The 11,937-nt window shown below is 40.1% G+C and overlaps 1 protein-coding gene across 3 annotated transcripts; it reads right to left on the bottom strand.

The window, feature by feature from the left end:
- Positions 1–3,920: 3,920 nt before the first annotated feature.
- LOC138125721 (zinc finger protein 90-like) lies at positions 3,921–11,657 on the bottom strand. Of its 3 annotated transcripts, XR_011157513.1 has the most exons (4): positions 11,300–11,657; positions 5,692–6,742; positions 5,318–5,465; positions 3,921–4,156 (listed from the first exon to the last, which is right to left on the bottom strand). XR_011157513.1 is itself a non-coding variant. In XM_069041173.1 (2 exons), the coding sequence occupies exon 2, from the start codon at positions 6,726–6,728 to the stop codon at positions 5,688–5,690; it is 1,041 nt and encodes a 346-aa protein (XP_068897274.1). In that variant the 5' UTR covers positions 6,729–6,742; positions 11,300–11,616; the 3' UTR covers positions 5,502–5,687. The 3 variants fall into 3 exon arrangements, 1 of the variants encoding a protein (XP_068897274.1); XR_011157512.1 differs by lacking the exon at positions 5,318–5,465 and having other exon boundaries at positions 3,930–4,156; positions 11,300–11,616; XM_069041173.1 differs by lacking the exons at positions 3,921–4,156; positions 5,318–5,465 and having other exon boundaries at positions 5,502–6,742; positions 11,300–11,616.
- Between the last annotated feature and the right edge of the window lie 280 nt (positions 11,658–11,937).

Here is an 11,937-nt window from a genome sequence, read left to right as displayed (position 1 = left end):
GACCGACGACGGACGCCGATAATTTTCAGAGTGGGAAGGATTAAATTTACGAATCAGTGTCTATGGCTTATAATAATACACTTACAATACACATTTCGCGACGTAAGATTGCGAGATTTGGACATGAATGCTTGACGAAGATTCAGAATCTGAATGACAGCGATGACAGTTAATATTTGATTTACACCACAAAAAATTTGGTGGAAAAAGTAAAAGTTACAAGTTACCCATGGCTTGCTTGATCGCATCGACCACTTACCAAGATAAAGAATAGAGTATATGTTGATTATTTTTGTGATGCTGTCACGAATGTTACCCACGCTTGTATTTGAATTTCACGAGTGCGGCACCACGAGTGGTATTCTCAAGCGTGGGGATGAGGTGGAAACCCTCATCAAGTTGCTGAAACACAAAAGCCCCGGGGCTTGACGAACTCAGAGCCCCCGTATTCAATTCCATTCTTGTTCTGACAGCAATATTTAATAATTGCCTGCGTACCCACCACTTCTCCCCCGTTTGGAAACATGCCACCGCGGTCGTGATCCCCAAGCTGGGTAAAGACCCAACCAACCCTCTTTCATATCGCCAAATATCCCTCCTGAGCATTGCAGGGAACATTTTTGAAATCCTCTCTAACCGTCTGAAAAACTTCATTGAAACCAATAACCTCCTTCACAAGGAGCAGTTTGGATTCCGGTCCGAACGCTCCACCATCAACCCGATCCTAAGTTTCACACGGATGCCATTCGGCATGTTAATCTGAAGGAGTGCACTTTCGCTGTTTTTCTAGACAAGGTTTATTACGACGGGTTGGTCCAGAAACTCACAAATATTCCAGTCAATCCCAAACTCATTCAGCTCATTGACTCCTTTCTCTCGAATCATACATGTAGCGTCAAAATCCAAAACACCAAGTCCCTCTCAATTGTGCTTCAAGCAGGAGTCCCTCAGAGCTCCATCCTTTCCCCCTTCTTTACATTGTACCTATACTGTGGAGATTTTCCCATTACAGATGACCCCCGGACAAAAACCAGACTGTTCGCCGACGACACCGCCTAGTGGACAACCCGAAAGAACCATCTGGACAAACGCCTGGACAGTCAAACCGAACCTAAACCCGAATTGAAAGAAAAGACGGGCACTCTCCGCCCTGGTATATTGTTACGTACCGGGGCATTTAGAGAGACCTAGATTTCCCGCACTACTTCACAACCGCACTTACAGTCTCTGCCTGTCTATAACTGTTGGGCGCTACGAGGGCATATTATTTTCTTCTGCCCTCCCCTAGGAGGGTGGTGAATCTTATCTTGTGGAGGCGCAGCACGGAGTCGGTCGACGTGGTGTTTCTCCTTGGCCTCGCCTGTTTTGCTGACGTAGGCGTGTGATCGCCCCATCCGGCGTATCACGTAACAAGGTCCCGTCCACTTGCAGTTGAACGGCAGAAAGGGAGTTGTTGCCGAGACTCGGAGCATCACCAAGTCCCTTGGCTGGAAAGTCACGACGACAGTGTCTTCATCTCAAAGGCGTCGGTGGATGTAGCGCTTTTGATGCCGTTGAGCTTTTACTATTCGCTCGGAGGCCGGCGCCAGTAATTCGTCGTCTCCGGAGGCATCCCATGCTCCGGGATAGGCGAGGTCTCGCCCGTAGAGCAACAGGCTAGGAGATATGCCCATCGCGGCGTTACGACGGCGGCGCACGCTGATGACCCCAGGGTAACCCTGCCTGGTGAAGACCTCCTCTTCGAGAAAGCGCACAATTTCGGACGTCGTGCTCGTGGGTATGGCGAACCCTTCCACCCACCTGGAGAATTAGTCGACGACTACAAGAATGAACCTATTCCCGGTGGGGGTTCGCGGGTATGACCTCATCAAGTGGCAGGCAATCACTTCCTTCGGGTGTCGCGGCTTCTGGGGCGCGCTGGTTTGGGGCCCACGCTTGTACTGTGCACAGAGGAGACAGTGACGCATGTACCTCCGGACACTTTCTTGCAACTTCAGTCAGCGGAAATGCTGGGCGATTGACCTCTCCGTCTTCTCAGCTCTGGGGTAGTAGGCGAACGCCGCGTCATGGTACGAGAACAATACTCGTCGGTGTCCGTAGGGAGACACGAACTGCTTCCTCTCGGGGCCCTAGAAAAGCTGGCCGTCCTCCTCGGAGTACCAGTTGCGAAACCTCTGCACCCACGACTCTGCAGGTCTGGCGGGCTCCCTTAGCGCATCGACTACCTTTACGGTGACTTTGCCGCCCTTCTCTCTTGGAATCGCCTGACCTCCTCCGCGACGGCGTGGCTCTCGATGGCGTTGGGATTCCTGTAGAGCACGTTAGGTAGCTGATTTTCCTTCTCCGAACAGTGTTCAATGGTAAACTGGTAGGATTGCAGCTCCAGTGCTCGCCTCAATAACTTGGTTCGCTTGTTCTTGGTGGTCTTGTGATCCGTCTGGAAAAGTAACAGCTTGTCGTCGATGTAGTGTCGGTACCGCCGGATGGCCCATACCACGGCCAAACATTCCTGTTCGTTTGAGTAGTACCTCATCTCCGTCGGGTTGCACCTAGCATTGCTGTACGAGATCATTATCCGCTTGCCCCCATCTTCTTGCTATAAGACGGCGGCAACGCTGGTGTCGGTTTGTAAAACGTACGGGAATTCGACCGTGAAGCATCAGCGCTTGAACGAGGACTTCTTTCACGCTTCTGAAGGCTTCTTCCTCCGTTGGTCCCCATCTCCATGGCTTCTTCGCGGACAGCACATCGGTCAATGGGTGCGCGATCTCGGCGAACCGGTGAACCTAGTCGAGCAACCAGTTGCACAGACCCAGAAAGAACCGTAAGGAATGGCGGTCCTTTGGTGTTGGGGCTCCCTGGATTTGTCTCAGATGTAGCTGTTGGAGCTTAATTTACCTTGAGTGGAAACGACGTGCCCCAAGTAGACGATTTCTCGCTCGTCGAGGTGACATTTTTCCGAAACGCATCGCAGGCCGTGGATTTGGAGCCTTTCGAACACGAGCTGGAGGTGTTTAACGTTGGAACGTTGGCGGGGCCCCCTTCAGGCCGAATGACATGACTCGAAACTGGTTAAAGTCCTCCGTCGGTGTTGTAGAAGTAGTAAAAGCACTCTCATCGGAAAGCGGAATCTGCCACCTGATATCAGGCCTAGCGACGAGAATACCTTAGCCTGCCCCTAGTGCCTGAGCATTTTCTGGATAATTGCACGTGGATCGGCCTCGTCTCGGGTAGCAGCGTTGAGTCTGCGGTAATCCACGCAGAATCGGGGCTGGTCGTTCTTTTTCTTGCCGATCACCACGGGTGAGGCGTACTCCGACGTCCATGATTCGATGACGCCGCTGGCCAACATGTTCTTCATTTGGTCCTGGATAATTTTTTTCTTTATGTCCAAGTACAGGTACTGGCGTAACCGGAACGGCGTCGCGTCAAACAGATGTGATGCTTGGTTGTTGTCGAGGTGTCTTCCATGTTGAAGAGGGATTCAAATTCGTCAAGGAGCCGATGGACCTTCGAGCCTGCGACTCGTGACATAAAATCATCCTCACGAGTAACAGCCATCATTATCCGCTCATTGAATAATATACTATTATTCTTAAGGTAAATAAGTATAGTTCTCGGTACAATTATTCTAATAAATTATTGATAGGGTTATCTGTACGAAAACGGCTTAAAAACTGCTGTGCCTGGTTATTAAATCTTTTACAAATTTCGAAAGATGAAAAAAAAGTTACAGAATGGAAGAAAGATATTAAAAAAAAAGAGGAAAATGAAAGGAAAGAAGAAACAAATAGATTAATCGCCGAAGTGTCAATGGCACAGCCTTCTTCAACGGCCCTGCTTACTTTAGACGAGCCGTTGGCAAGCATCTGCAATAAATGAATTTAATACCAATAACTCGGATAGGATAAAGCTTTTACTGTCTCAACAGAAAATACATCGGAACAATATTCGAATTTATTAAAAAAAACTTAAAAAAAATCAAATTGATATTCTTCTAAAAAAAAAAGAAATATTACATATTTTTGCGAACCAAACTTAATTTTCCCTCGCCAGCGTTGTTTACTTTGAGAAGCAGGGTATCAAAAATCAGCATAAAGCCTGGAGTTTCGAAAGATGTACATATTAACTTTTCTACAGGTAGTAGGAGAAATGTCTGCAAAAAAGAAAACTGTAGTTATTTCTTTTAATGAAGTTAAAATTTTATCCACTTCTAAATACGACGCTGGTGGAGATGTGTTCCAGGTCCCTACAATTTAATGCAAGTCTGTATGGTTAGAAGCCTATTTTCTACTTGGAAATGGCCTATTTATCTAGATTTTCACCAAAAATGACACGGGATGTGTTAATGGAAATAATTACTCAATTTCACAAAATATCGTGGAGTTGGTTGCAAAAAAAATCGGAACTGTCAGATTAAAATTGACACACGAGTGCCAAAAAAGGCCCAATTTAAACACGAACGGGTTTAATATAAGGTTTTTTTGTTTTCGACGAGCCCGTTAAAAGCTCCAGATCGCTTTAGATTGACGTTTCGTTTTGACAAGTTGTGACATTTATCAAAATCTATTCACACAGGAGAAAATTCTCAAATTCTGACAGCGTCGAACAAAAAAGGAACTTTTTGTGAAACTGTTTTTGTTTTTTTTTTTAATGTATTACGTTGGTATTGGTGTAATAGCACGCTGGCCGGCGTCCGGCATCTCTACGAGCTCCCGGACGCTGGCCGGCGTCCGGCATCTCAATGAGCTCCTTACAATTTCACAGAAATGCCACCATAACTCATGCCACACAAAAGTCCCTAGATTATTTCATAATTTGATTTTTATGAACTTAATGCGACAAAAGTAGAAAAAATATTACACTCGCTTTAAAACACGCACTGTGACACTCGTATCACAATCAAGCGTCTTATAAAGCTCGCATAATAATATACTATACTCCGTACTCTGATAGATTGTACGTTTTTGACAGAAGACAGACCCAGAGAGTAGTGTGGCGGGAATTAATCTGCTGGGATACAACGGTTTTCTACATAACGTGAAACAATTGAGATGGAGAGTTTAGTACTCTGATGTCAAAAATTAATTACTCCCTAGAATTCGAACTTTTAGCGAAATAACGCTTTTCATGTTGTGGAACTAGAATTTTCAAAAGTAATTTTGAATGCCTAAGGTTGCTTACTTTGAATTGAGAGATTAAATCCAAATAAATATGCCGCCAGTAACCAAAATTGATTGTGAAACGAAAAATCATCTACCTATCACTTAGATAAAATTAGTCATTTGCAACTATTACAATTAATTTACTGTCTTACATTTTTGGGATATCTTTTATTTGTCACCAGAAACCACAGAGCCTCCAACCTGACCAAATTTATGGCAACCTAGTATAATGTTTTCGCAGATGCCCCACATTATACTAAAACCTCTCCGTAATTGGATTTTAGACAAAAAGAGTTTATCCTAAAAAGTGATGGAAATAAAAAAATACGTAAAGAACATTTTGAAAACAATATAGTTAACATATACCAAAAACATATTACAGTTGAAAAAGTAATACAGAAGTAAACCACTGCAGAACTTCAGCAATGGGATGTTTAAAGAACATGTTGTTTTAAACCTCATTTTCTCATCACTTTATATTCACAGTTGAAACAGTGAAATCATTATATTTTTTCCTCAGATTTACCTTGAACGTGTGACCATGTTGTGTTGTCTTGTGTTTTTTTCGGACTGTTTATTGAGCGTTGAATGTTTAGTGATTTTATGAATTTTTAAGTCGTATTTTCGCTTCGCCTTGAATCTGCATTTGTCACAGCGGTACCACTGGACAAAATATGCTGACAAATGATGTTTCTCATGTTGCTTCAAGTTGTCGTTTCTTTTGGTTTTAAATTCGCATTTATCACAGTTATACCACTGAATGGCATCTGCTGAGAGATGAATTATCTTATGTCGTTTCAAGTGGCCGTTATATTTCGTTTTGAATTTGCATTTATCACAGCTATACCACTGGACACCATCTACTGGGTGGTGGAATCGCTCATGAAATCGCAGGCTCCCATAACGTTTAGATATAAACTGACATTCGTTACAATGAAACCAATGTACAGCTTCGAGAGTGGCATGTTTATTGTTTACGTGTTCCCTTAGACGATTTTGGGATTTTCCTTTGTACTTGCAATGGAAACACGGAAATATTTCCTTCCGGTGAGATGGTTGCCTTGCGGTCTGGTGTCTTTTCAAAACTGTTGCCTCTTTTGTCTTAAAGTAACAATAGTCACATCGGTACGACTTTCCATCACTACAAGATACTGTATGTACTGTCTCACATTCTTCTTCTGTATCAAAACATGCATTTTCCAAGTGTTTGATCCACAGTAAAACAGAATGTGTTTCAAACAAGCACTTTTGGCAAATGTAGCTTTTCACTATTGTGTCAATACTTTTTTGTCGATCTTGCACACAATCAGTGCCGTTTCTGTGATATTGCTTGAGATGTTGCTTGAAAATTACCACAAGATCGGCTTCAAAATTGCAGTCCTTGCAGTAGTACTTTTCCAAACTGTTGCTTTCGCAACTAAATGATTCGAGTGGCAACCGGTGAGATTTCGCGTGATTCACCATGTAAAAAAGTGATTTGGTCACGTAAGGACATGTATTGCAACTGTGAATCTTTCTGTACCCACATTTCGGGTTGCTCTCGGTATATTCCAAATTTGGCATTTTGATAATATAATCTGAAAATTTAATTTCATGTCAACACAAAAAACTAATCAAAATGATTGCAAAATATACAAGTATTGTCTTATCTACTTGTAAATTTTGATTAACAATATAACATTAAAACAAAAAATTTCCGAGACAACATCATAAGTACTAGGGACTTTGAGGTAAAACATTGGCAACGTTCGCTCGCTGAGTCTACTCGTAAAATTGACTCAAGTTGCAAAAAACCACTTCAATATTTTTGAACCAAATAAAGGCACAAAGGAGCCACAAAATCATAGTTTGGATTGAATATTTTCCATATAAGTATAATTTTAAAGTAATTTCAAATGACTAATGCCATAAAAGTGCTGTTGCAAATGACAAGTGATTTTTTGCAACTTGAGTCAACTTTAGGTACCTACATTGTACCGACCTGTCCACATGTTTATTAACCTCTATAGCTCTGTTTGTAAACAATCTGTCGTTGGATGTATCAGGTGATCAAGAAAATTGTAATCGAATCAGTCTTGGATATGCAACACGTTTTCCGATTGATATCTAAAGCTATATTATTTTAAAAAATTTGACATACTCATGGCCGTTTGCACCGACGTTCTTTATTTTTAAACCAAGGTTAAAAACAATTGTTGCAACGAGTTTAATAATAATAATTGTAACCAAGGTTTTAAGCTCTTCTTAATTTTAAACTAGGACGGTGCAAACGGCTATCAATGGTCCAAATACATACTGAGCGATCAATACCTAATTATTTAGTTCAAAGAAGGCTTTGAGATTTTGGGTGTAAGTCCGAATCTAGACATTCAAATGCTCCGGAATTCATGGAAGTAGTTTGGTTGCATATATCGTGCGTTCATTTAAATTTATCCTCAAGTTGGCGTTGAAGACTCAATTGTGAACGCACTATACGGGTAACGAATCACGGATCAGCTGTTTAAATCTTACGCTTTTACACGAGTGGTGCGTTCTCCAACGCCTCTTATCTAAGCAATTCTTGACCGCACGGTACCTACATATTGGGTGTTCATTTAAATGTATCCTCAAAGTTGGCGTTGAGAGTCGATTGTGAACGCACTCTGCAGAGTAAAAACTCAAACAACGCAAAAAGCGAGGTTAGATTTAAACAGCTGATATGTGATCTGCAACCCGTGGTGCGTTCACAATCGACTCTTCAACGCCTACTTTGAGGATAAATTTAAATGAACACCCGATACTTTAAATCTAAACACTGGTTATGAATTTGTGCGTGTCGTATTCGTACAATTTGCAACAACGTATTAACAACGATACTCACAACATGGATGTTGTTGAAAATAACAGAACTATACTTTTTCTCCAATCGTCTTAAAAGAGGTTAATTTTAATACCGTTTTCTGTCACTAAAGTTGACGTTTTTGTAACTGTACAAAACAGTTAAGAACGTGTTACTAAGGCAACACTTTTACTGCCTAGCATCAAAAGTACATACTTTCAATATTAGAGTTAAACATTTGTACTTGCAACTATGTAATAGTTTAACACTTCGTTGATTTGAAGAAACAACTAGGTACATACGTAAATACATACAGGGTTAGTCACGAGAGACTTCCGATGAAAATTTTGTTATACAGCTGTATCAAAAGTACCGCCTTTCCTTGAAGGTGCGTCATCTAGAAGTGTTCTGGAATACTGAAGAATAGTTTAAAAAATTCCATATTAACTTCTACTCCTCTCCTGAAATGCTTCACCGCGTTCACGGCAACATCGTTAAAAGACCCAACGCATGTTTAGACGCAAATGGGTAAAATTTTGAACATTTATTTTAATAAAATAATTTTTGTTCAAGTGTTTGATTGTTGTGTTACTTCTCAAGCTTATCAAAATGGTTGTCTAAATAGGTGTTAATAATACAATGCTATTACGTATTTCTAAGTAGAAGTAATTCTGAGGTTACATCGTTGCTTTTTTTTATATTTTAAAATTGAGTATATTTTCTAAATGAAAGGTCAGAATTTTTTTTAAATATTTTTCCAGCACTCTACCACATCCCTAAATGACGTGCCTTCAAGGAAAGGCGGTACTTTTAGGACAACCTGTATGCAACCGAAACTACAACTTCCAATGGTTTCTAGCTTCCTAAATTTATAAAAAGTAATATGTACTTAAATCAACAATTGCTGGCCCTTATTGTCTGTCATGTCAGTTTTCACATTTATATTAACTTTTGCTCATAATCTCAATAAAGAGAAAGTGTCACGATTAATTTATTTCGAATTAAACAAAATATCAAGTTCTAGGGGTTTCTTGTATTTTGGGTGGCATATAACGAAATTTTCATAGGAATAACCTGTATGTAAACAAAACAAAAGCCAAAACTGTCTCTTTGGTTACACGAATATTTCAATAAAACGTTCGCTTTAAAGTTTTAGATGTGTTGGAGCGGCCGGTCCAATTTAATTTATGACGCCGCTTCCAATATTCCTGGCGACAATCATCCCCGGTGCCGGTACGTTGGTGGTCTCTTTCACAATAGTGGGAAAGTCCCGCCATCTGGCTCAGTCACATCTTGCAAAAGACCACCAGCGTACTACCCATAACGGAGAGGGGGTGCGAATTTACTTTTTGTACATTTTCGTTAGTTTTAAGTTAGTTGATAAGTAAATGTAGAACAAGAAACACCAATACATCTTTGCATTAATCTGAAGCATCTACCCTTATTTTGAAATCACGGTCCACATTGTGCGAAACCCCTACGCGTAAAGAGAAAAAATTCTCGGACACGCAATTGGCGTGTCATAGGTTCAAACTCCTGGGTACGGAAACATCCGTCATACTTCGTAGGAGGCGATTGAATCGAAACAAGATGTATCTATGAGTTTCGTGCTTTTCATGATAATGGGCCTTTTACTTGGTTGGAGAAATACTATGTGTCATTCAGATTAAAAATGACTTTTTTTGACCTGCAATTAACGCTACGGTTCGCTATGCAAGCAAATTGCCTGTCAAAAATGTGCCACTTTTAATCCTAATAGCAAATATACTATTTTTCATTAATTCTTATAGAGAATTTGCTTCTAAATATCTGTACATACAAAGAAAAACCAAAAAATGTATCGTAATTTGCTTTTCTCAGGTACCTAAGTGATTGAGTGTTAATTGGTGTGCAGATTCCCGCAATTCTGGGGAAGCAATCGGGAAAGGGAAAGCAATCGCCCTCGTCTTCGACTCGGCAATGTCAGCAATGCAGTCAAAAAAATTTTCGGGTAGAATCTATGCAGAGGGATATTCGGCAAGAAAATCGCATGAATACATTAACCATCAGTCAAGTACAAAAAATTTACCTATCTAAAGTTTCTAAAAAATACACATCAAGACTGTAGAATTTTAACTCCTCAACAAATTGAACTTTTATTTATAAAAATGTTATAATTCGAATAAAAATTTTGCTATTTTTGTTACACTGGAAATATTTTTCTTTCCACCTAGAGTTGTCAAAAATATTTCCGGAAATATTTTATGCATCCATCGCTATAACAATAAACGTAGCTTTCTCATTGGATAGTAGATTCATGAATGCGATTTTCAAAATTATTTCATTTGAGGGGTCATTTACTCAAATCGGATAAAAAATAAGCAAGATACAGCATCAAAGGTTTTTCGTTAGTCACCCGGTATAACCTTACTTAAGTAAAATTTTCGTTGTTTCATTTCATTTGACAATTATTATCGGTGCAGTTGAATTACGGACATTTTCAAGGCTGACACGATTACAACTTCTCTTCTTGATCACACGATGTTTCAGTGGCATAGCATAGACACGACTTTCAGTTTATTATAACGTATTTTTTTGTTCGACACTGAGAATTTTCTCCTGTATGAACAGATTTTGATAAATGTGACAACTTGTCAAAACGAAACGTCAAGCTAATTTTAAAGATTTTAAGCCTTTAGGGGGCTCGTCGAACAAAAAAAAACGTTGTATTCAACTCGTTCGTGTGTAAAAAAAAAACAATTTACACACGAACTCGTTAAATAAATAACTATTATTGGTAATTGTTCACTTTAACTACTTCTGGAATGTTTGCGTTTTTTCTGGCTAGACAAGCTCAGGGCGTCCTCCTAGATCGTTTCCCACCATTCAAACCTTGTGCAAATGAATTTTCCTTACCCTTTAGTTATACTAAGCCATTGGCGCGACCTTGACGTGACCTTGAAAGACAACAAGAGGGAAAAAAAGGCATTTGCACAAGGTTTGAATGGAGGGAAACGATCTAGGAGGACGCCCTGACGCTGTCTAGTCAGAAAAAACGCGAAAATTCCAGAAGTAGTTAAAGTGAACAATTACCCTATTATTTTTCTAAGTCATGTGTTATTTTGTACAATGAGGGACATGGAATCCTGGGCAGTCTGTTATTGTCATTGTAAATGCAGCTTTACCATCATGATTAATACTTAAAAAAAAAACTGTTAAATTAACTTAAGCTTGGTTATGAGTTGCCAAGGTATTGTTTAGAAATTTTGACAACTGAATGACACATCTGCCCAGTTTTCCGTGTCCCCAATAGTATACAAAGCAAGAGCGTACTTACTATTAATTAGTCGCAGCAGAGTAGTAACTTATTCGTAGTTCTGTTTAGTGATTTAATACGTAGGCGCGGTCAACAACCGCCAGCCACATCACAAAATGTTTGCAACCGAAGAAGTAACAACTGTCTCTGGCATTAGGAAATCAGCAGTCAGCACCTCTCAGGAATTTGACCGCCTCCGCGATCAACCACAGAGATATATAAAGTAAATAGTGGGGCAATACATACGGAGCTGCGCGAACAAAATTGAGGCATCCATGGAGCATGGAGGTATATGGGATGGAACGACGCATGCGCTTTATTTATATACAACACCACCATCTTACCAGAGAACACAACCCACTAATCTCTATGGTTCACCATAGACGTCAGTGATCTAACTAAATAACCACAAACAACAAACTAGTGGTGGGCCAAACTGCTATGTTTCAGTTAGTGAAATGAGCCATCCACTTTTTTCATTGTTATTTTAACATTACCTACTTAACATTTTTGTTCCACAACGATATACATATGATACAATAAGGAAAAGAAATGAATGAGCTAATGAGCAGTTATTTGCATCTGCGAAAAAACAATAACTATTGCGGATTTTTTTTTTGAAAACTAAAATAATGTTAATTAATTGAATTTAAATGTTT

The sequence above is a fragment of the Tenebrio molitor genome, chromosome 3, assembly GCF_963966145.1.
Source record: "Tenebrio molitor chromosome 3, icTenMoli1.1, whole genome shotgun sequence".
NCBI classification, from domain to species: Eukaryota; Metazoa; Arthropoda; class Insecta; order Coleoptera; family Tenebrionidae; genus Tenebrio; species Tenebrio molitor.
This window is presented reverse-complemented; position numbering and strand designations above follow the sequence as displayed.